Here is a 26,051-nt window from a genome sequence, read left to right on the forward strand (position 1 = left end):
TGCCTTTGGTGATCACCCCCTTCTCCCACCACCCTCACCCTCTCTGCTCTAAGCAACCACTAATCTGCTCTGTCTCCACAGATTTGACCTTCACAAACATTTCATTTGGAGTCGTACACTATGTGGTCTTTTGTGTGTGGCTTCTTTCACTTAGCATAATGTTTTCAAGTTCATCCGTGCTTTCGTATGTATCACTACTTCATTCCTTTTTATGGCTGAATATGATTCCGTTGTATAGATATATCTTTATTCCTTTTTCAAAGATCATTTGGTCAGTGGGGCCATTACAGAATGTTTCACTTACCGACACACACGCGTCCGTCCACACCCACAGCCAGGCCTGGGGGACAGTCACAGCGGAAGGACCCTTCATTGTTGATGCAATGCCCATTCATGCAGATTCCTGGGGTCTGGCACTCATCAATATCTGCCCAGAAGGAAACACAAGCCGGGCCATTACTGGGTAAATTTAACTTTACTACAGAGTTCACCGGTTGCCACCACTCTACATTATCAACATTTTGTTTTCAATTTTATAATTTGTGGAAGAACACACAGATGTGACAACAAATCTTATACACAAATGCAATTCTTTCAAACATATTTTTCAGAAAGACTAAGTGAAAGTTGCCTCATTTTACCACTTAGAAGAGTCTCACAAATTCATTTTTCATTATTTATTTGGCAATTCAGCTTAATATTAAATGATATTTAACTCAAATTAGTTAAGTGAAACAAATTCTTAAAACTAAGGTCAGTGTTTGTATTTAACTTTTAGTTACACACACATAAAATTCTAACTAAGATGCTGTTTTAATTTTAATTCAATTAGTTCATAATAACAAAATAATTTGGGGTGTCCCTTGTAATTTTCAATTCAATTGCTTGAATTTATGAACTGTAACCCACCATTAAATGGTTTCCCCCCAAAGGGAAACAGCCTTCCAAACACGGGGCTGCCAAATCATGAGCATTTCAAAATTTATGGATTACAGCATTTGTAATTAAAAAATTTAATAAAAAGTTCAATTAAGTAGGAACTGGTGAGATTTAGGTGATCTTTATATGTGTACTTAAGTTTCTTAAGAAATGCTAAAATGTTACATGCTGTAATGTCATGCTACACACTGGAACAGAATGCTTATCTCATATCTTGTGATTAATCCAAGTCAGCTAACCTTGAGATGACATCCCATGCATGAGTTCAATCAGCAAAGCTACAATATTTCTATTTAATACTGAACTCCCCTTTCCTGAATAGTCAAGAAACTACTTTTATTCAGAAATACAAGAATCAGTCTTGATTTTTCACTCTCTACTGTCCCCAGAATTCCACTGAAATTACAGGGATTGGTTATGAGTATTATTTGGTATTCAGATAAGTCTGTATAATTGAAGGCAGAAAGCATTCATGGAGTTAATTTTGTCTAAAAGAAGAAAACTGTAAATAACTTGTTTTTAAGTAAAACTGCAAAGTTTGTTCCATCTTACTAAATTCCAATTGTGAGTATAAACATAATACAGTCTTATTTATTTCCAAGAGTCATATATTTTGCTTCCTAAAGTTATCGCTAGAGCTTGGCCTTCAAAAGGGTTTTATAAACAAAACAGTTGCTAGGAATATTCAAATTACTTCTTCACGAAATCAATGTAAGATTTTTAGGTAATCATATAGTAACAAATGATCCGTGGATTAGCTTATGGAAAAGATATAATGCAAAATTAGTAATGAATGACAGTGGAAAATCTAGTTCTGAGAACACAAGATTTTTTTCTTCCTCTTTTTTATTGAGGCAAAGAGTAGAGAGAAATTATTTCTATATTGTCTTTTCTAGACTTGCTAGAACCAATCTGTCATTCCCTTAATTCTTCCTATGCCATTATTATTTTTTATAAAGATATTAGTGTTCCATAAACCACAATGTATGTTTTTCTAGGAAACTTCAGACACCTGCCGTACTGAATTAGCAAGAGATGTGAATAATACAAAATCCACATGAAGAAACTGAAGTAATTCTTGCATGATTGATTCAAATAAAAAAGATGGTTTCAATCATGGTTACTTTCCTATCTCAAAGCCATACATACCAGTGCAGTAACGCCCATTTGGAGCCAAAACAAATCCTGGTTTGCAGATGCACTTGAAGCTGCCATCTTCATTAATGCACATCCCATTCAAACACATGTTGGTAGTTGTACATTCATCATGATCTGCAGAGGAGAAAGTGACTTACACCACTGGCCTTGAGGAAACCAGTTCCCCCTCTTTCTACAAACAATCACCAGTCATATTCTACTGCATAAATGAGCCATGTGGTCATGGATTTTTTTTCTTATGAATGCCAACTGACTGAGGGCAAATAGTGTAGAAAACGTGAAGGACCTTTAGTGTAAGGGACATAAAGAAAAAAAATTAAGGAAACTTTGTGCTTAGTTTCTGTTAAAACCACATGAGTAGTGTTTTATTTTGATTACCAAAAAAGTTAATATGATTTCAGGGGATGTTTATATTGTATGAGAGAATAAAGCAATGACAACCTCACTGCAAGTGAAATGATCTGGACTTTCGTTAGTTGGTGAAATACGTGTTGCTGTGCAAACAGAATATTTCTGTGGAGTATTGATATTTACTACACTGTTAGACATCACCAGGACCAAAATTTAGAGATTTGATTATCACATATGTCACATTTTTATGCTTCCCCAAATTGGAGGTGGGCCTTTTCTATTTTGTCAGTGTTATAAACCCGACATTCAAAATACAGTAAGTGCTAATAATTACAAAGAACAACTGCTACTTACAATTAAACATATGCCACACAGAAAATTTCCAGAAGCAGTAAATTATTCACTTGTAATGACATTTCCAAAAAACCTGTCTCTTCACTTTAATAGTCTTATGTTAAATGTATTTATATTTTACCTAAGTCATCTGAACAACTCTCACATATGTGTTGTGTGGGCTTTCATGAAAATAGTATATATGGTTCCAAACAAAAATATATATCCTTTAAAAAATATTTTGCAAGGGAGCAGGCAATTTCCATACCAACACAGTTTTTTCCATCTGTAGTTAATTCAAAGCCAGCATTGCAAATGCACTGGAAACTTCCATCTGTGTTCACACATCGACCATTCTTACAAAGAACCCCATTCTGGATGCATTCATCAATGTCTGGGAAAATTAACAATAGCCAAATATTAGCCTTTTAAAATAATTATAGATAAAGACAATAAAACAATAAATGTAATTTTAAATATCTAGTTTATTTTTACATGTAATATTCAAGATCATGTTGCTTCTTCAGCAAAATTTTCATTTCTCACCAGCTTTTTTTCTTGGATAGGTAGGTTTATGCCATTTTACAGCCCTCACTTATAATAGCTGAAGAGGGAAAGAAAGAGAAAAATGAAATGGATGTGCAGTGAATGTAGGAGAGGGTGGACAGTGCAGCTGGAATTATCGGTGCAGTTGCTTCTGACATAGTGGTTGAAGACCTAAAAGTCAGAGCAAGTGATATCGCTTATATGTGGTATCAAAAAAAAATATGGCACAAATGAACTTATTTACAGAACAGAAACAGAGTCACAGATGTAGAAAACAAACTTATGGTTACCAAGTGGGAAAGCAGGGGGAGGGATAAATTGGGAGGTTGGGATTGACATATACACACTACTATATATAAAATAGGTAAGTAGTAAGAACCTACTGTACAGCACAGGGAACTCTACTCAATACTGTGTAATGACCTATATGGGAAAAGAATCTAAAAAAAGAGTGGATATATGTATATATATTACTGATTCACTTTGCTGTACAGCAGAAACTAACATAGCATTGTAAATCAACTATATTCCAATAAAAATTAATTTAAAAAAAAGTCAGCAAGGAGTTGAGTAAGAGTGAAGTAACTACAGAATATCTGGATTAAGAGCTACATGACAGAAATTGCTGGAATAAAATGATTCAAGTAACTGCCAGGGATGAATAGGAAATGAAAAAGAAGACAAGCAGAGTCATCTGCTAAAAGAATTCTGGGATGAATCAGCAGTGAGGGAGAGGTTTGGACGAGGATGGTGGGCATAGCAAGGAAACTGTGAATAAAGAGTAGGTTAGATTTGGTGTCCGACTATGTGTGAGGTTCAAAGAAACAGTAGTTGAAAACGACGATAAATCTTAAGCTCCGTTAATCAGAGAGCAGTAATGCTACTGATGTTACTTGGAGAAAGGAAGCTGTGATCTAGGGAAGGAAGAGAAACCAAATTTTTTTTGTGAAGCCAGATATCACGTTGCCTGTGTTACACATGCAAAAAGTGTTTATGTTCGAAGAGAGCACTGAGGGTAGCATAAAGTAAATCTGTAATAATGTAACAGCACTTATTTCATTCCATGTCTTATTTTAATAAATTCACTTTTAACCTCAACAGCCTGGGTCACTATATTTCATGGAACATCATCATATGTGAAAGCAAACTGCCTTACCAATGCATGCTTGCTTGGTGGGAGTCCTCTGGAATCCAGCATGACATTTACAATAATAGGATCCAGGTGTGTTAACACAATCTCCATTAGTGCAGGGATTCGATGTGCATTCATCAACATCTGTGAGTAGCAAAAGAAACCATTATAGACTTCACTCCATTTCTAGAAATGTTTGTTTAAAGTACATTTAGGCCTCCCAAATTTGAGAGAAGGCCAGTCGGTGGTAATAGTCTAAATATCAGAGTATTTATAAATGAATAAAAATTCCTTTCTTCAACTACAGAGGCCAGTCTGGAGATTTACAAAAATAACACCTATTGGAGAGTACAAGGGAATTTGCTTTAATCAAGAAATAACAACTTTTCAATTTGAGTAATGCACAATGATTAAAACCACGGACTTGGGAAAGACACAGCCATGAGTTCCAATACGCTAGAAAATGCTTATTATCTAAGTAATCTGGGCAAGTTAATAGCCTCTTTAAAGCTTAGTACAGAGTTAGAAGATAATTAAAGATTTTTAAAGATATATATTTATATTACATGTTGACATTTCTACTAGTTTTAAAAAAGAGACAAATTATGGAATTTTTTGTTAATTATTTTTTGTGAACTCAACTATATATATGTAACTATGCATCAAGGCTTGGATAATATTTTGAAGTAAAAAACACAGGATGGGGTAAAAAATGGAAATTAAGTAAAACAAAGTCTATTACATTCAGTAGCTTCTGGTTTCTTTAGGATCTTAAAATTGGCACAGGGATTTTTTTGTATGAAACCAAGTTTTATGCAAATACTAGTTCTGGTCCCAAGTGTGAGAAACATCACTGCTTTCCTTCAGGTTCTCTAAGCCTTGATTAAATGCAAACCCATCACAGAATTCAAGGACTGCACAACCAAACAACTGACTAGACAGTGGAGATTAGTCAAATCCCAGAGAAATCAAGTTTGTCAGTGTTAGAAAAAGTTTAATTCATCTTCTTTCAGCAATGCCCACTAAATATTATTTTGAATGCTGTAGAATTAAAAACCTGGCTGACTGGTTAGGCATAGTGACTTGCCATTTCATATACATGAGAAGCCATTAACATATACAATTTCAGCTAAATTGGAGAACACAACAATAAAGTCAATTCACAGGTTTACCATTTTAATAGACAGATTACTCCTTTCACAGATGTTCTTAAAAGAGGAACTGTACTCTATCAAACTCACCAGCTTCACTGATATATACACTCAGACTGAATGCAATTAAACCCTCTCTGGTAAAGGAGGAAAAAAAAAATCTCATAGCAAATAAAAACGACAAAGAAAAACAGGATTAAATACTCTTTCAATTCATCCAAAGACGCCTTCAGCCCACTAAGACTCACGTGTACACTTTTGGTTGATAAAATCAATTCACTGAGCCAAAGGAATGAAGCAATATGAGAAAAGACAGAGCTTAGAGCGTTAGCAAGCATATCAAGCATAACTAATGGTCTGTCCAACTGGCAACATTACCTTCAGCAGGCAATGCTGAAGATCCCTTAAATTCTCTGTGTACCCAACATCGAAATGCAACGATTAGAAAGGTGTCATAGATGTATCTTTCTAGAAGCGTCATTGTAAAGCTCTGTTCTAGTGAAGAACATGAGAGAGCATGCACCCAACCCCCTCTTTTCAGGTAAACCTTCTGGGAAGCAGGGTCACTTTTCAGGACCTTTTCCTCCCCTTGAGAACCTGTTCCCAAGGTCCCTCGTTGCTATGACAGTTCTGCCAGTTATTTTGCCATTTACAGCCCTGATTCATTGCTGTTTCCTTAGCCCCTTAGGGACCTCAGCAAGGTTCCAGCACACAGAGAAGATATAGCAGTTCACTTATTTATTTCTTCTTCGGAAGTGAAAACAGTCACCAAAAACTATTAGTGACTTCACAATTCCATATGATTTTAAAATCCCATTTGTTTTCTTGTTTGTTTTGTTTCCCAGGATTATTTTAAGATTTTAAGTTTTAGGCTAATCACAAAAGACCACTGCCACATTCTGAAATGTATATTTCATGCTTTTCCTTTACTCTGAGTCTCAATGCCTATTACCGCCAAATGATCACCTTTGTTTTGCCTTGTATAGAGGAACAGAATTTAAATATTACAGTCTGTACACGTTGATTCCTTCCTCTGTTTTCACCGAGGACTGAATATTTTTAAGCAAAATTCATAAGGATTTTAAACTCCTAAAATAAATGAAGTAATTGAGAAACACTGATTATCAAAATGGTTAAATTCTCAGATACTACTGGGGTAAGAAATGTCTACCCTTGAAAAGTACTTTCTATTCCAACTTAGAAAACACTTAATTTTCAAGGGCTGTAAGATTACCTTTGCTCAACAGAAACAAATTATTTCTTACTATTCCAAAATAGAATGATTTGAGTTAAAAACTCACCTGGGTGCTAACATGAACTAAATGGAGGTCTTTGGTTAATTTTTACAGAAAATATTAAACTTATGGCCTATTTTTATTTGTTGGTTGATGAATCATGCAGTGATACATGAACAGCAAATATTAATAGCAAAACAAAAATAGTCAATCAAATTTCAGTTTGATAGATTGTAACTGCTTATGTATGTGCAAGAGGGGATGTTTTGTATGTTGTATACTTATAATCATATTTTCTGGCAGTAACATCATTCTTAAGTCATATAAGTAGAATAAATATATCAGTATGTCCTGGTGTTCCAAAAATAACCACGTGGTCTATCACTTAAACAAGCACCAAGTAGTATGTGCTAAGGCAGGACTGATGCATATGGTTATACCCTGCACAACCCTGGGGTGTGCTATTTACTTAGATTATGTGAATGGTACCCTCTACAGTTGGGCGGTGCAAAACCTGTGCACCTATATATAGGGACCCTGGGCTAAGCTTTATTTAATCATTCTGATCTTGTATCTCTGTATACAGTTTAGAATGATCGGTTTTTCCAAAGCATCATATTTGGCTTACATTTTTTCATAGTCATAGAGCACTTAGATGTTTTCAATTTTACTTGGGGAAATTGTGATACTACCTGTCTCTGTTCCTGGCCTCTCATCTATATTTTATAACAGAAGACCTGAACCCAAATCTGGTATTTAGGGTTATGCTAATTACAAAACACATACATGATTATTTGTTAATAAGATGAATAAATAAAAGAATAACCTCAAAACGGTTCAATCCCCATGGTCCTAAAACTACCCTTAAAAGATCATCAAAACTCTCTTCATTGCCAAATACAGTAGTGTTTTTGTCCTCATTGTATTTGATTTTTTTGCTGCACTTAACACGTGACACTCCTTTTCTCTTGAAAGCATACCGTTTCAAGGCTTCAGTGACATGTATTTTCAAGATCATTTTGCCACCTCTCCAACATTATTACTAATGTTGCTGGTACACAGGGTTCCAGCTGCACTACTCCTGTTATCTTTTTACTCTTCCTGTTGTTCAGCCTGGCTGACAATATTCACCCTCATGGTTCTAATAACCACCTGTATGTTACTGACTACTAAATCTCTAACTCTAGTCCTGAAACTCCTCTTAGCTTGAGACCTCTATAATTAAGTACCAGAGACACCTGAAACTCAACATGCTCAAAAGAGACTCATCAACCACTTCCTCCCAATCTCCACCTTCTCTTGCATGTTAATGATGCCACCGTATATCCAGTGTTGCTCGGCTAAGAAGGAAGGAAAGGGGGAAGCAGAGACAGAAATTACAACATTTAGAACCAGAAAGGGAAGGGGAGTCTTGAAGTGGTCCAGCTCAGCAGTAGGTTAAGGGAGCACACGGAAGGGCATGCACACAGGAGAGACTGTTCGGAAATTAGCTTTACTTCAAAAGACTTTTTAAAAATCATATTCAGCCCAACTTGTTCCTGTAGTCTAAAAGCTATTAGAAAACCAAGAATTAAAGAATCATGAGCTTACCTATGCAATCCCCATTTGCATCCTGCTTGTAACCCATGTTGCATTCACATCGGTAGCTAGAAACAGTAGGTATGCAGCGTCCATTTAAACAGAGATTAGCATGGTGCTTACATATATCTATTGTCTGGTTCAGGATAGCTATGGAAAATTAGAGCACAAATGATATTTCATCATTCCAACATGGATTACTTTTCTTAAAGTCGATTTTTAAAAGGATATTTAATAGTATATTATTTAGGTGTACATATCAAAAGCCCACATTATTCTATATTTTATTAAAACTTTAATGTTGAGAATCTAAAAATTATTCTTGAGACACATGGTTGTAACTTGCATTTGTTAAGTTATACATCTGGAAACTTTGCCCATAATGGTGTCTTTTTAAAATTTCAGGAATGTTCTACCGTACATTTGAATGCTTTCCATTTCTTTTTTTTTTTTGTAGTTGAATATTCAGATATAGTAAATAGGCAATATGCCAAAAAGAATAAACATAACACTGTAGGACATCATTAAATATTATTAGCAAGAGCAGTTATTTTAAAAAGAATGAACTTAAATGTCAAGCACACCAATGCCAATTCTGGCAGTTCTCAATTTCTTAAGTTATTCAACAAAAGAGGGCGAAGAAAAGAAAGATATTTCATTATAATATTTGTATAGGCACAGAGCAAGACTTATTCAGTTTATCTCAGTTGAGAAATGGTTCTGGAAAACAATTCAAAGGGTGTATGATCAGGGCAGCTGCAAGCAGCCAAATGAAATACAATGGAACAAAAAAACGTGATCTTTAATGGCGTCATCTGGACTTGGAATATTACCACGCTCTCATCTCTATTTTCAAAGAGAACCTGGGTCACTCACTCTTTTCTCCAATGTAGAAAGTTTATGGAGCATAAAAATACTTTCCTAAGATTCTGTTTTACTATATTATGTTTTAGACCTTGAAATAAGTTTCTGCACACACACGCAGACACACACACAAACATACTTTGGAAAAAAAGTTAGATATTATAAAATTATTTAAGGCGGAAAACCAAAGAGTCTACGCACAAAGTGAACACTCACTTAGTCCAGTGATGATGGGCCCCTGTCCCCCGGCCCCTACACCGGCTCCCCCAACGCCAGGAGAAAAGCCATTGCCTCCAGGAATGGGAATGAAGCCTGTCCCTCCTGGGCCATAGCCATTGCCATTGCCACTTGGAGCAAAGCCACTCCCCCCAGTGCCTCCAGGTCTGGAACCAGCACTCCCTGGAATCCCTCCTATTGGAAGTCCATCCATGCAAAGTCTGCGATATTCCTCTAAAAGAGAAGAAAGTTCAGTTAAACACAAATGAACGGATTTCTGCGTAATAAAGGCAATTTGTGTACTGTAATAATCATTTTAGGTTATCCTCACTTGATGATATGAATAAGTAAGTTATTATCTTAATAAACATTTTCAACGCTAGGAGTGGCAGAAAAAGATACAGATGTTTCAGAAAAAATTAAAATATGTATACCATATTTTAACTGAGTTGCATAACCAAAGAATTATCTATATATACATTTTGATTTTATGTCCCTAAGTGCAACTCATAAAATTCCAGATATAACTGTAAATGCAGGAAATTTACTTGAATGGATGAAAATTAAACCTTTAAGTAATTCATTCTGTATATTTGGTTTTACTTAAATCTCCATCAGTATTGTACCTACACATTTTTCCTATCTCTTCTCTTCTCTTTAAGGGATTAATATGGCTTCAGAATAATTTTTTTCTAATGTGGATTTTTAACAGGAGACAGTATTTAGTAAACTTTTAAACCTGCTCATTATTTGTCCAAGTATCAAAGCTGAGGGAAAAGAAGCAAGAATATAGTGATTGCCTTATTTTCTTAACTGTTCTCAGAATTAGGGCACTATATAAGAAGAAGTGAAAGCTATTTAGCTCAAGCAATTGTTTGAGTATTGATATTACTATTATATACTACTAGTGGAACGATGAGTTTTCAAAATTATATACTATGCATTAACTCTGCTTTTTAAAAATTTTTACTATTCGATTTTGGAATTTCATGGCTTAGAGATTTAGGAAGAATGTGCCTTAAGTTTTTTCTCCATAATAGTACATATAGATACATATCTTTATAAGCATATTTCAAGAAGTGTTATTATTTTTCATAGTATTTATAATATAACATGAAGATAATATAATAACATCAACATACCTTTATGTGATAAACACTAATTGTACTTTACCATGCATATTATATTAACAAGAGGAACTACTTCTCATTCATCTTAATTTCCCAGTATAGCTTCAGTTATACAGCAGTTAATATAGCAAAGTGAATGAGAGGTATCCTCTTACCCTTGTATTCTTAATTTTCTAGGTCATTAGAAAAGAGAGGACATATCTTTAAGGATTGGGACACTATAAGCTAAGGAGATTCCTGAAATAAAGTATAGATGAAGGCCAAAATTTGTTATTCAAGCTTCAAATAGAAGATTAGGAGGTTTTAAAACTGAACTGAAATACTGACATTCCAGACAATTATTAAAAATTCTTGCTTAAAGTCAAGTAATGATCAGTTTTTAGGATTTTTTCTAATATTAACAAAATGGATATAATAAAAACTGATCCCAATAACCAATGCCACCCTAACCCCCACAAAAAACACCCAAGTCATACTGAAGACACTAATAGGAATGCAAACATGACTTGTCTTTAAGGGAAACACTAAAGTACATCACTGTTACTAGTTTTCCTAACACTGTCTGTCCTGAGGAACTAGCAGCCGGCAGCTCACCAGAGCCTCTGATGGGACAGGCTTCAGGAATGGTTCCAACACCCCAGCAGCGGCCGGGCTCACAGCAGCATTGCATTTTTGTCATTCTGCCCGGAAGCTCTTGTGCACAGCGACCATTCACCAGGCCGGAGAAACATGTGCCTGTTCTCTGATCTGAACATATGAAAATTAAATAGAAGACATGACAGAATTACCTGGAGTTCACATCAATCATTTCACGTGTTAGGAGATGCTAAGCAAAGGGAATTATTTTACTTCATTTCTATTATATCTACTCATTCGTTGAATTTCTATCACGTTTATTCATTCCTTTACTTATTTACCAAGCAAATATTCACCGAGCACCTATGCCATGCCATATCCCAGGTACACAAAAATGAAAGACGTGAAGCAGATATGAGCCAACACTGCAATGAGAAGCCACACCCAGACAGACCCAGAGCTTGAAGGAAAGCGACAACCCAGTCTCAGCCTAGACTGGTCAATTAGTCACCCAGCCAACCTGCAGACATGTACTGCTGTTCGCTACTGAGACTTTTGTGGTTATTTTTTACCCAGTAACATCCACCTGATGCAGGTGCTATTTTAGAAAGGTTGAGCAGAACAGCTCCTTTGAGACAGTGACATCCGAGAAGAGACTTTAATAAGATGAGAGCGTGAGCCACACAGTTACCTGAGAGAAGGGCAGTTCAAAGAGAAAGAAGGAGATGTGCTTGACATATGTGAAAAACGAGGAACCAATGTGACTGGAGAAGAGCAGGCAGAAGGGGGGTGGAAGTCCCTGAGCCCAGAGGCGTACAGAAGGCAAGAGCATATACAGCACCACAGACCATGAGGGAAGGACTTTCGGATTTTATTCAGAGAGTCAAAAAAATGTAAGTCTAGTTTCACTATATATTATTTAACTTTTATCAAGATGCTTCCAAGAAGTTTTGTCTGTGACAAGAAGAAAGATGTACCACAACAAACAGGAGCTGCGTGTCACTGATGAAGATGAAACCATTAATTACAAATAATGCTATTAATAGGGAAGGCCTAAATTTTTTACACTAGATATTGAGTTTAAAATAAATATATTATTTCCTCGAATGGTCCAAAGTATACCTCATGTTGCTTCTATGCTACTGTTAAATTAAAGAATTGGTTTGAAGGTACTCCATGTAAGAATCAGAATGCCTTCCATTTCCCAAAAGAAACCCAGTATGCCCAAGAGCAAAGTACTAAATGTGATGTATGTGTGCAGACTTAAAGGCACTGCAGACATTTCATAAACGTTACAAGCTGGGCTTGGATAGGCTGTCACTGGGAATAATTTCACAGGGAGGTTTCTACTCCCAAGAATGATCCAGGAAAATAGTTTTTAGGATATTCATTCCAGGAACCCAAAGTATCATATTCCTAGATTTACTTGATTGCTACACTCCTCAAGAATAGGATGTAAATTAAGATAAGAAAGTCCTAAGCTCTTTACAGTAATCACTGTTACAAAACACATTAAGGGCTACATGGTAGATTGAATGTATTGATCTCTTCAAGGCTCTGTAAGGAGGCGGCTGTACCATAAGATTTGGAAAAAAAAAAAAAAGAAGAGTCATGGCTTTGAGTCAGGATACCTAGGTTTACATCAAAATATTATTACTGCTGATTCTGTAACATATCTTTTCTTCTTTATGGAACAGGGTTGATGGGAGAATTAAATAAAACAATATATGTTCTGTTTCCAGCAGAATGGTGAATTAGCTACCCTGAGTGTCTCTCCCAATTGAAACACCCTGGATAAAATACGAGAAATTATTTTAAAAAATACATCATCTTGCTGACATCAAAGAAGGAAAAAAACAGAGTCTCAAAATGAAGTGAAAACAGGAATCTTAGGAGGTAAGTGCACACCTAGCTTTCCCTTTAGGGCTTCTGCAAAACTCTGGAGATTTTGATTTTCAACTCTGATAATTTCACAAGGGGCTAGAGCCTAAGATATAAAAGCCCAGATTCACCTCGTTAATGCAAAATGTAATAGGAAACTCCCTCATAAAATAGGAGTCCCAAACAGCTATATCCTTGTTATGTGGCTAATGTAGAGGAAGGCAGCTAAGAGACTTGCCTGTTTATACCTCAGTGCTGGGTGGAGGAAAAAAAAGATTCTTCCTAAAAATCTGAAACCAAAAGCTCTTTCTCACACAGACAGCTTTGATGTCAAAACATTAAGTTTGTGTTCTGAAAAACTTCAAAGGAAGAATATAACATAAAGAGGTCTCCAGGTAGGGATATTCCAAGTAACTCGCAAAAACCAATACAACTGAGAACTTAATACTGACATAGGTCTTAAAGAATTCCCATAGATAAAGTTCTAGGAAAAAAGGAGTAGCTAACAGTAAATAAGTAAGTAAATAAATAACGCACAGAGAAACAAGGCTCAATGAACAAAAACTAGCTGAATAAACAGCAGGTTTCAGATACTGGAATGGTCAAACCAATTCTGAAAATCATTATTTTTAATTAATGATGATTCATTAAATATTAATTAATAATGAAATAATCTTTAATCTGTTTAAGGCAATTAAAAATGTAAAAATGAGAACAGTAAAAACAAGCCCATAAACAATGAAAGAAAAGATGTAAAAGACTTCAATGAAACTTCTATAAATGAAATGATCATAACTGAAATAAAATGCTTAGTGACTATATTAAGCAGTGTATTGCACATAGATGAAAAGAGAATTACTGAGCAGGAAGATATAGCTGAATATATTATTTTAGTGTTGTTCAGAGAGTCAAAGAGATGGAAAATGTTGGGAAGAGGTTAAGAAGTATGCAGGTGAGGGTGAAAAGGTAATTTGCATCTAATAAGAGTACTAGAAAGTGTCATAAGCAGACAGTTGTGGGGAGGCAATAGTCAACAGATACTAGTTCACAACTTTCTAATGATGTTGCAAGACAACCTCTGATCTAGGAAGTCCAATAAATCCAAAGCAGGAAAAATAAAAAGAAATCCACAGCTATCCATATCACTGTGAAACTGAAGAACAACAAAGAAAAGGTGAAGATCTTAAAAACAGCTAGAAAGAAAAGACAGATGATCGGCTAAGGAATGATATTTAAATCAATCACCAACTTCTTAATAGCACCAGTGAATGCTAGAACACAATGGAATCATATCTTCTGTATGCTGCGAGAAAATAACTGTCAACCTAAAATTCTGTACCCCAAGAAACCAAAGGGAAATTAAGTTCATTTTCAGGAAAACACAGAGACAATTTTCTACCAAAAGGTTCTTGCTAAAGGAAATTTTAGAAGAGGTGTTTTAGGTAAAAAGGAAAATAATTCCAATGGAAGGTTTGAAATGTATGAAGGAATAAAGAGGGAAAATATGGTAGATACATGGACAAGTACTGAAATATCAAACAATAATAATAATGATTAATTTGTTGCAAACAGGGAGTGACAATTGACTAGAATTTTTTAAATTGGAAGGGGGAGATCAAAGTGTAACCATTCTAATATTCTTTTATTATTTAGATGTGGGTAAAAATACAGATTAATTCTAGGCTTTAAGTTACATATGCATCTTCAAACAGCTAGGATAACCACTAAAACTAGAGAAATAAACTACTTATTTCTAAACAACAGAGGAAAAAGAATGGGGTGTGGAAGAATGGAAGGCAGGAAGCCTGAATATATTCAAAAGAGAGCAAGAAAGAGAAAGTAACAAAAAAGCAAGATAAATGGGAAGAAAAAAGAAGATAATGGAAATAAAAACAAATATATCAGTGACTGTAATAAACACAAATGAATTTAAATCTCAATTTAAAAGACAAAGATTTTAAGACTATGCCCCCCAAAATTTACATTTAGGCTGTTTAAAGAAGCACATTTAAGACAAAAGGAAGCAGAAAGATTGAGAGGAAACATATCCAAACGGCATATATTTAAACCTTCCTCTCCAACTCACAAAATGTGATGCCAAATAATATGAAATAAAATGGACCAAGAGAAAATATTTAGAAACAGACCAAGAAGAAAAGAAAAAAAACTTTAGAGAATCAATATACATCAAAAAATGGTTCACTTCACCAGGAAAATATAATACTTTTAAACATTCATCACCTTATAACATAGCATCAAAATACATAAAATAAAAGCTTAAAGGGCCACATGGAGAAACTGAGAAATCTACTACCAAGGTGAAACATTTATACAACTCTTTCAGTAACTGATAGACACAGTAGATAAAATCTAGCAGCTCTAGAGAAAATTTGAACAGTACAGTTAACAAGTTTGATCTCATATCTATCCAACAACTGGAGAAAACACAAAACTTTTTCAAGCCAACATGGAAGACTTGCAAACCAGGAAAACTCCTTACACTTCTAAACAACTCATGTGTCAAATACAATACCATACTGAAAATAAGGTAATATGTAAAAAAAATGAGTAGGGGCTCATCAGGAATCTGTACCAGTCTCAGATTTTGGGAGTCTGCAATGTTATTGTGAGGACTCCACAAATTTATACTTACACTGAACACTGCAATGCAAGTGAAAATGCCTCATAATATATAGGCACTACTATGGTTCCCACTGATGGAGATTCCATTGTGACTAATAAAATACAAATTCATTTAAAATTATTACTAAACATCCAGTAGTTTTTTTTTTTCATTATGTATTTTCTCAAAGATTTTGGGTTATCATCATGTGTGGATCTGAAAACATTTTTGATATTAAAGAGGGGGTCTTCAAATTCAATAAACATAATTAACTTCTGTCCTACACAGTTTGGAAACCTCTACTCAGTCTTATAAGATGTGTTGGAGGAAACCATGTCATTGTTGACAGGGTGGAGGGGCAGAAAGAGAAGATTGGAAAGTAAATCATAACTTTTTTCCATAAATTCTATAATTAGTCTCTTCTAATAACATTGGGGAGGTAAACAATCTACTTCCAATCCTTTGCATCAAAAACATATCAGGATGAGATACAGACACATGTAGTGTGATGTCTCACAATTAAGGTCTCTCCAAAAATACATTTCAAAAGGAAGACAGTGGCTGAGAGTTAGGTTCTTTCCTTTGCATATCTGAATTGCATGGTGCTTAGAAAGTACTGTGTTGGAAATGTGCCATATGGAAGAATAAAAAGGGGTACCCTACAGAACTAACTAAGAGTCGTCTAGGCACATCATCCCTTGAAATAGGGAATTATTAGGGGCAAAGGCAGAAGAAGCATATTTATTACACCATTAGGACAAATTCTTCTAATGCTTGGTATATAGTTGGTAACTGTAGAATTGACATGTCATAAGTAACAAAAACATGTCTAGTCCTCTAATAATCTCCTATCACCCTCGCTACACTCCCAGAAGAAGATTTACATCAAGTCTTATTTAAAGCCACACTGAGGAAGAGGAAGCAATCCGTCTCCTCTGATTAAAATATAAATCTATCTTGAAACAAAATAATGGTACTCTTATCAGAGTTTGTTTCATGGTTTGACATTTAGTCTAAACTTGATTTAAGTGAACTAACAGTTAATTATACAATGTGATGAAAACTTGGTAAAAGATGGGGGTGGGGCTTACCTTGATAAAAATATGTCTCCTGTTGAATGAGTTTTGCTCATTAAAAATGAAGGGGTCAGCCAGAAAACCCTGATGAGGTTAGCTCAGGTCAGAAGACTAGCGACAGTAGGTGTTCAGTAAATAGAAACCATTGTCTCAGACATCAGCCCCTGATACTGGAGGCCTGCACTTGCCTCGCTGAGAGTCTGGCGCCAACCTGAGTTCCACTTGATTAATTCTGCAGATTCTTGCTATTCCTAAAATACTTTCATGTTGCTTTTGTGTTTCTATCATACAAGACTAACTAGAACTAGGAAAAATGAAAGAAAGAGAACGACTGTGGCTCCTAGGTTTACCTCTTCCTTTAAAATAGTGAAGTTTGTCTTCCTCATTGTCTAACCTTCTCTTTCTAGGACATTCTTTTTTAATTAAAACTACTACCCCTGTTCCACCAGTCGCCTTTTATATGATTTTGTGGTTAAAACTCGAACACTATACAGTATACTGTTTCATCCCTGTCTCCCCTTCTTCCACTAGTTAAACATTTTTAGGAGTTTTGGTTTATCCTTCAAGCATTTGTTGCAAATGCACGCACACACATGTAATCAACACCCATCATCACACAGAGTGCTGCCCAAGGACAGCATATCCTGACCATCTCTCTGTATCACTGTCTGAAGATCTTCCTCATTTCGCTTAAACAGTCTTCCCTCATTGTCTTTTGTCTCTGTGCTACTCAAAATTCTTGATGGGCTCCACCGTCCTCAGGATCAACCTGCAACTTCCTAGCATGGCAGTTAACGAGCCTCAACAATAGAATCTTCATCTTAACCCATCTTTCCTGTTTTGTCTCCAACTACTTTCTTACTCAGCTCTCTTTCCCAGACAAGCTCTCCTCACTGTCTCCCAAGCCCCCTCACTTTCAGCGTCTGCAGTGCTGCTGACACCTTTCTCTTCGCTCAGTGCCGTCTTATTCCTTCGTTTAGCTCCCATCCATCTTTCAAAGTCTCTATCAGTGCTCACTTCCTTGAGAATTTTAACTATAACAATCAGGACTTTCTTTTGCACTTACAGCATTTATTGGCTAAGAAATTATTTAGCAATTAACTACCCACTGCCTCAAACTTTCTCTTACCGTTACTACTTTTCACATTATGTTTTCAGGTTTTGTTTTCTCAAGAATACTCCATGGCAATACTGTGCACTGAAACTTTTGTAAAGCTCAAGGAAACGCACTAGGATATTGTGGCAACATCATATTACCTTAAGGACTTCTAAATGCTTGCTTTCATTTTCTGAACTTCATTTGCTGCTGACTGGCACTTTCCACTCCCCCAAATAGGGTCCCTGCTAGTTCTGTGTGCACAACAGCAGCTGGCACATTAACCTGCATACAGAATTTGCTCACGGCTGCTTGTCAATCATTACTGACTCGCTGACTGGCGGTCACTCTTCTTGCCTATACTGCAACGTGGAAATTAGGTATTAATAATGCCATGAATATTATAATGACACTGAATTACTAAATGATATAAGGGTCATTAAGTTGTGCTATTAAAAATGCTTCTAAGAAAAAAAATATTAGGTATGGGTTGACTCTTTTTCGAAATGACATATGTTAGTACTCTTTGTTAAAAAGGAGAGCTGTTTCCAGTATATTTTTAAAAACTGGATGGAAAACAGGAGATAAAATCAAATTAAGAATTTGATTTTTATATTTAGCATAAAATGAAATGGGAAAACTATCCTCATTTATAATTAAAATGCCCCACTAAACTCTCCTGCCTTACATATAAAGCTATTTCCTACACATAAAAGAAAAAGGCAGTTTATGGATGCTTTATAATGTTGTATAGATTCAAGATGTTTTGATTAACTAGAATAAGGAATTAGGGCAGCATTCAGCATGTGCCACTCTTAAAATAAAGGTGCAGATAACATGCAGTTTCTTACTTAAGAAAAAGCTTTGAGTTCATCCAACTCGTTATTGTTAGCATACATGTGGTTACAAAATAAACAGCATGGAAATATTTATGACATATATAATTCAATCATAAATAAATTCCATCTAAGAAAATACAGACTCAGATTTTAAAAAATCAAAACCAAATATCTCTTACATATTAAAATGCTAGATTTATTTTTTTCATATGTGGAAAACACATACTTATTCCAAATGAAACATAGTTATTCAAAACATTTTTAAGCTGCTTATTACTTAATTTTAACATTGGTTTTGCAATTTTGGAACGTCATTCTCCCCTCCTTAGGGGCTTTGCTCTATTCCTGGGTCAGGATATTGATACTGAAATGAATGGGGACTCATGGTTAGCAAAGAACTCACTGTGCCTCAGGTCTCTGGAGCTCAAGCAGGCTTTCTCACCTTCTGAGCACTGGGAACTGTAACTCAGTGCCATCACATCATGTCCAGCAGGATGCCAAACGATGCAAAGCACTTATTAACCAACATTAAATTCTTACATTCAATGTCATCTCATTCATTCATTTGCTGGTTTGCCTATTCATTCAGAAAAGGTTTACTGAGCCCAGACTTCTAAGGAAGGGACTACATAAGGCACAGGGGACAGAAAGCTGCATAAGACAGGACCTAATGGCGCTCAGAGTCTGGCCAATGAGTAAAGCACAAATACCTGTGACACTGTGATAAACCCAGAAATGAAGGAAATAAAAAATATTATGGGAAGGGCGGATTGATTTTGCCCGAGAAGAAAATGTGGGTTAAGCAGGGATGGCTATAAAGAAATGTGATATCTAAGTGGGGACTTAAAGGATGAGCTGGGTTTTAACAAACATAGAAGGGGGAAATCAAGATGCTTCAGGCAGAGGAAGTACTGTGGGCAGTGTGCTCATGTACTGCAATAAGAGAAATGTGCGTGTGAGGTATAAGTGGTTAGAGATGAGTCCTGAATACAGGCTGGGTCAGGTTCTAAAGGGCTTTGAAAGTCCAGTAAAGGCTGAGAACTTTATATAAAGAAGCAGGAGATAGAGTTTACCATGATTTAATGGTAAACCAAATATCTGACATTGAAGAAAACAACCTCAGAAAATCACTGGGGATCTTGATCATGATTATCTGAATATGATGAAGAATATGCTTCCTTTTCAATGCAAAAAAATGACCATGTGTTGACTAAAGAAAGACTTAGAAACTTAAGAAATGAGAGAGAAAGAAACAACTTAGAAATCTGATAGAAAACACTAACATTTGTTAAGGCAAATTCTGCCTTCTTACTAGTTGGTCTAGTTGTACAATTCATTCCCAAAGGCCTTCAATTACTCCACATTGTCTACCAAATAAAATACATACATCTTATTTGGCATTTTCAGACTTCATGGTGATAACCTCACTTATGTCTCCAGCCACATTTCTTCTAGCCATTTCTAAAATATAAGTTTCCTGAAGTCAGGGTCTATGGCATCCAGCCAGTGATGTTCAACGATGACTCCCAAACTGACATTTTTCCAACAGAGTTGAGTTCATGCCTATTTCAAGCTGATGACTGCATATATGTGTGTATATGTATGCACATTCTTTTCCTATACAGTTTAAGAAAATTAAGCCAAGTATAGGTAGTTCTACTAATTTTCAATTCTGTTAAACTATGTTAAATGAATCAGACCTACTACGCAGTGAGCCAACTGGTAACACTGACCATAAAAACAGTTAATTTGCTCAGTTTTATAGACTTAACGTCTCTATAATGTTTTACCTAGTGTAAGATAGAACTCTGATTCATTCGTGAAGAACAAATAATCATCTTTCAAATCTCATAATTCTCCAACGGGAAAGGGAGGCTCCAAATGGACATTGTACTTTTCAAAGCAGACTGTCAGTGCGGTGGTAGAGAAACCACTCATGCTGGAGACCTTGATATCTAGGCACAGGGTCTCTGTCACCTTAAAGCAGATAAGGAGACAGTACAGGACCATAGTAACACAGGTGCAGAGAGACCTGGATTCAAATCGTGGCTCCATTTGTCAGCCCTGAAACATCATGTAAGTCACTTTACCTCTCTAAACCTCAATTCCTTCATATAAATCAGAATAATTATGCCTATCACACAGGGCTATTTTAAGGAGTACATCCTCATTCTCCTATACCTCCTCCTTCCCCTAATGATAATAATAGAAGTAATAAGAAATATTTTATTGAACATTTACTAGAAGAAACTGAAGTACAGACAGGTACTTCAAGGCCCCACCACTATGTGATAATGAGGTGATACAGATGTCCAGTGCCTTACACGTGGTATGTATTTCATAAATGGCAGCTGTCAATTTTACTACCACTACCACAAGCTCCTTCTTTGACTGCTATTGCTACTTTTCTATTACTATTTATGATGACACCATAGTATTCTGAAGGCAGGATCTCCATTTCTCATGTTTGCTGTTGCACGGCCATAGCATAATGTTTGGCATATCAACACATTTTATCCAGTGAATTCAAGCCTTTTTACTGGTGGCCTAGGACTTCTAGCTTACATCCTGAACCCTCTGTTATTTCTTCTCATCAACCCAGTTCACTTGGACATCCTTTGGATTTACAAAGTCCCTGGAAGTTAGTTGCTCACACATCCTCCCAGTGGGGATGGGAGACGGTCATTGCCCAGTCCTCCAGCGAACCAAGCAACTCCCATCTTTGGGTGCTGGTTTAATTTCCCTAATTCCTGTACTATATGAACCTTTAGTGCTCTTAAAGTCTAAGGCTTGTTCAAAAATAGATGACCTACACATGACTGTTTTATCTTTCTAAACAAAAGAGAACATGAAAATATATATGCCTTTAATTAAAATATGCTTAAAACAAAATTAAAGGTATCGATTTCTTTTTTGTAATAACTATTTTCACTAGAATAAACACATGCTAAGTAAATAAGACTCTGACTACATTCATGATTCATAGCAATGAAAGAACCCTTAATGACTACATTTTGTCTCCCAAAGTAGATTTTTAAAAATCTTTCTCATGCCTTTGTGTCTGTAACACTTGGCAAGAGCAATGTCTTGAGGAAATCTTTCTTCATTTCAAAAATAGCTTTGACAACATAAAGCAAACCCAGATGGTTTCTGAAACTGAAGTTTTTGCAAAGAGCACCTGGTCGATCAATCCCTCAATAGTGGTACCGTTTATTTTAAACAACTCTTTCAGCCATTTTCCCTGTCGTTTTATAATCGTTGCCATCTCCGTACCTGTTTGGGCTGTTCTGTCATTAGAAAGAAGCAGTGTATTGTGCCTTCAAAACTACGAGGCTTACCGATGCACCGAGAGCCATCTGTTGAGGTTACATATCCACGTGGACAAACGCAAAAATAGCTTCCCACGGTGTTGGAACATTCGCCAGTCTCACATATCCCAGGAATGATGCTGCACTCATCAACGTCTAATCAGGGGAAGAAGGAGAAGATGACTGAGAAAGGCCTTCATTAAAGAGCTTTTAAAAGGGATTTTTTAAAAAGAGTATGAGAGCACTCATGGTTGATTAGGTCAGATCATATAACCCTGAAGACACTCTTGTTTCAGGCCCTAAAGAATTTCTCACACATATCTATGGGAACTGAGATGAAAGTAAACTCCCATGGCAGTAAAACAAGGCCAACTAAAGCAAAACTCTATATCCTTTTTTTTCCCCCAAATGCAATTTAAATTGGAAATAAGTAAAGATGTAAATGTTTTAGTTTCCATTCTACATCAATTAGGGAATTATCCTACTAGAGACTTTAAAAAAAACACGCGCATGGATTATATTTTAAAATATGAAATAACTACATTTAAAAACTTATAGCTAATTTTCACATTAATTATTTGAACCAATGGAGGGTGGCAAGCACTTTTTTTTTTTCTATTTGGCTTCAGGATATGTTTTTGTACTTACATGTGAATATCGGTATATTTGACATTCTGGGAATTAAGTTCAAACCTAAAATAATACAGTAAAATGGCAAAGGGCAAACTTGGGTGGCTTTGGGAAGTGTCCAGTTTTCCTATTGTGCCTCCCTGCACATATCCATTCAGTTTACTCAATGTTAGGACTAGTCTACTCCCTTTCACATTAATGAAAGGTCTGCTTTCTTTTAAACTGTCCCCAAACCAGAAAACCTGGCCACTTATATAAGCTTTAATGTACTTTTCTTTTAGTTCAATAAGCAGAGAGAGGTGGAAAGTCAACAAAGCTACAATTAGGTACACTGGAAGCTACTTGTTAATACATTTAAAAGGAAATGAGCCATTGCGAGGAGAATCCAGCCACAGATGCCTGGGAGTTAGCTGTCCTTTTTAGGAACAGAACTAGCAAAGATCAGTGAATACAGGGAACGATTATAAAAGCCATAAGCATAGATGATTACTTAAAAGTAAACCTGAGCTTTTAGTTTTTTTAGATGCATATCTATATACACACACACATATATGTTTAAGCGTATCAATAAAAAGCAAAGGAGGGGACTTCCCTGGTGGTGCAGTGGTTAAGAATCCGCCTGCCAATGCAGGGGACATGGGTTCGAGCCCTGGTCCGGGAAGATCCCACATGCCACGGAGCAACTAAGCCCGTGTGCCACAACTACTGAGCCTGTGCTCTAGAGCCTGCGAGCCACAACTACTGAGCCCACGTGCCACAACTACTGAAGCCCGCGCGCCCAGAGCCCGTGCTCTGCAACAAGAGAAGCCACTGCAATGAGAAGCCCGTGCACAGCAACGAAGAGTAGCCCCCAATTGCCCCAACTACAGAAAGCCTGCACGCAGCAATGAAGACCCAATACAGCCAAAAATAAAAATAAATTAAATAAATTAAAAAAAGCAAAGGAAAAATTATATTCTAATTGTAAATACAAGGAAATAAATTTTAAACCCCACAATTAAAGAATGGTTGACAATGCCTTTCTTAAATTCCTCTATTGCTCTATTCATTCTTTTTTCCCGCCGTTTACTGCCAAGTCATTCTTGCCTACAAGCTGTATCATGAAATAACTATATGCTTGCGTCTTCTTGGAATGTTCTTAATAAAAAAGTTACCAGATTCAGACTTTTCTGAAATAATATCTTCATTAGAGGCTTAACAGTTAGCCACTGAAGGCACAGTGGTACAAATCATAATCTACCAATTCCCCTAGAGAGCTCAGAATTCTAACATGAATTGGTTACATGAGAAGCAAACATATAATGTGGTGAAAGAGTTACCATCAGATTTAATCCAACAAAATGAAACCATATGTGCAAAATTAGGGTCTGCTGCATCCTGTGTTGCTATCTTAGTGCAGGGCATCTTAATAAAACCGAATGTGGATTCAGAAGAGAAAGGAAACTAGAACAGCTATACTCTAATTACCAAATAAACTGATAATCACTTCTAGATAAGGAAGACAAAAAGAAAAAGAGAATAGCACACAGTAAAGCAGCAAGCACTACAAAAGTGAAGGACCAAAACTTTCCTTCTGATCCTCTTACATCTAAAGTTATGCCAACAATCAAGGCACTTATGGAGCCCAGGATTGATCCAAATTCTTAAAAATTAGGAATCTTCATTTAGTCCTTCATTTAAGCATTTACTCTTATTTTCAGCCATTTCCTTTCATAATAAAGAACTTCTTTGTGCTCTACTTCCAAATAGCCTCCTGACAACAAAAAGAGTAGAAATTGAAAGATGTTTGACATTTTTCTTTTTTAAGTGGAGAAAAATAACCCTGGAACATAGAAGAACACATGGAATGATATTAAGTTTGTGGGTTTTGTGTTAAGTATTTTATTTTACAAAAACTCCATGTTTCACAATTCTCCTTAGAATTAAGTAAGAACTTTGAAAGGTTAGCTTCAAAATAGTTATATGTAAAAGGCTCTCAGTAAAGTATTTAAGAATTCTATATGAAAAATAGGAATTTTTTCATTTATTTTTGGGCTAGGCTCCCCCTCAAATTTTAATAATTAAAAAATTTGGTGTTTTGTTTTTTTACCGATCAAAAAACCCTGCCTTTTGATGTGCCCAATATCTATTCATCAATTTAAATTTAGCATTGACATTTATGTTAAGAAGGATGCAGGCATTTAGCTCTTTTGTAATAATCTTTTTTCAAGACCATATGTCACAATCAGATTTGGAAGTAGTATCTTCACAAATACAAAGCATACATTGCCTATGTAGGTACAAACAAGTAAGCCTAATGGGGACAAGTCTATTCACAGTAAAAGGCAGTCTTAATTGGAATTCATTTCATTCATGTTCTGCATACCTAATATGCTTCTGTCCATCTCCCCTTGAACTTTTTAAAAAAAAAAGTTTACTTATTAGTTTGGAGGCTTTGGTCTGCAATAGAAAAACTGATCCAAACTGACATAAACCAGAAATTTAATAGCTTGCATATCTGGCAGTCCAGAAGTGGCAAGGATTTTAGGGTTGTTTTAAGGCAATGTCTCTTGCTCGGCTTCTCTGAGATCTGCTCACCTATCTCTCCTCTGTGTTTTGATGTCATCCTTAAGTCTGACTTCCCTGATGGAAGCAAAATGGTTATAGCAGTCCTAGGCTAGATCTTTGACTGGGATATCTAGTGGAAGAGAGGGTGTCTCTTCCAGCGGTTCTCTTCTAAGAGGAGGAGAACTTTTTCCCAGGAGCACCCAGCCAATCTTCCCTTTTCTCCTAATATCCTGAACTGAGTCACATGCTAACTCTTTTGAATGATTCCTCTAGCCAGGAAAATGTGCTCATTGACTTAGGCCTGGAGTCCTGAACTAATTACTGCTGCAAGTGGAATACAGTTAGCTTTAGACTAATAAAAAACAACGAAAACAAAAATAAAAGCCAAAAACAGCATGGGTGAATACATCTGAAAATACAGCATAGTTGAACAATGGAAAGTGTACCAGCATGGTTGGGAAACTGATGAAGATAAGCTTAGCTAGTCAGCCATATGCTGAATCCTGAATCCATATGAGAGCTTTCCCAAGAACTTTGGCTTTTTTTCTGAAATGATTTAAGGTGTCTATGAAGAGGTTTAAATTAAACAAGAACATTTCATCAGCAAATCAATATTTCAGGAAGACAATCCTTGTGTTTAATGTAGATAGACAATAAATAGTCCAGTGATAAATGATGAGATCCTGAAGTAAGCTTTATGAGGGAGAGAACTCATATTCAAGAGATTCTAGAGGGAGAATTCAACAGGACTTTGCCACTAGATAAATATCTCAGACTTCTGGCTTGATTGAGAAGGGAGCTAATGGCAGTGCTATTAACAGGAAATGGGATACAGAGGGAAG

The 26,051-nt window shown here is 36.0% G+C and overlaps 1 protein-coding gene across 1 annotated transcript in view; it reads right to left on the reverse strand.

Moving 5' to 3' along the window:
• FBN2 (fibrillin 2) overlaps window positions 1-26,051 on the reverse strand; it is a 224,140-nt gene that overhangs the window by 95,471 nt on the left and 102,618 nt on the right. The window contains exons 8-15 of the mRNA XM_082380764.1: window positions 22,063-22,188; window positions 11,228-11,380; window positions 9,504-9,737; window positions 8,436-8,573; window positions 4,484-4,603; window positions 3,050-3,175; window positions 2,089-2,211; window positions 305-427 (exon numbers count right to left, since the gene is read on the reverse strand). Coding sequence (XP_082236890.1) covers window positions 305-427; window positions 2,089-2,211; window positions 3,050-3,175; window positions 4,484-4,603; window positions 8,436-8,573; window positions 9,504-9,737; window positions 11,228-11,380; window positions 22,063-22,188 — 1,143 coding nt within the window. The remainder of the gene's footprint in view (window positions 1-304; window positions 428-2,088; window positions 2,212-3,049; window positions 3,176-4,483; window positions 4,604-8,435; window positions 8,574-9,503; window positions 9,738-11,227; window positions 11,381-22,062; window positions 22,189-26,051) is intronic.

Source organism: Balaenoptera borealis (assembly GCF_965194805.1).
Source record: "Balaenoptera borealis genome assembly, chromosome: 2".
Taxonomy (NCBI): Eukaryota; Metazoa; Chordata; class Mammalia; order Artiodactyla; family Balaenopteridae; genus Balaenoptera; species Balaenoptera borealis.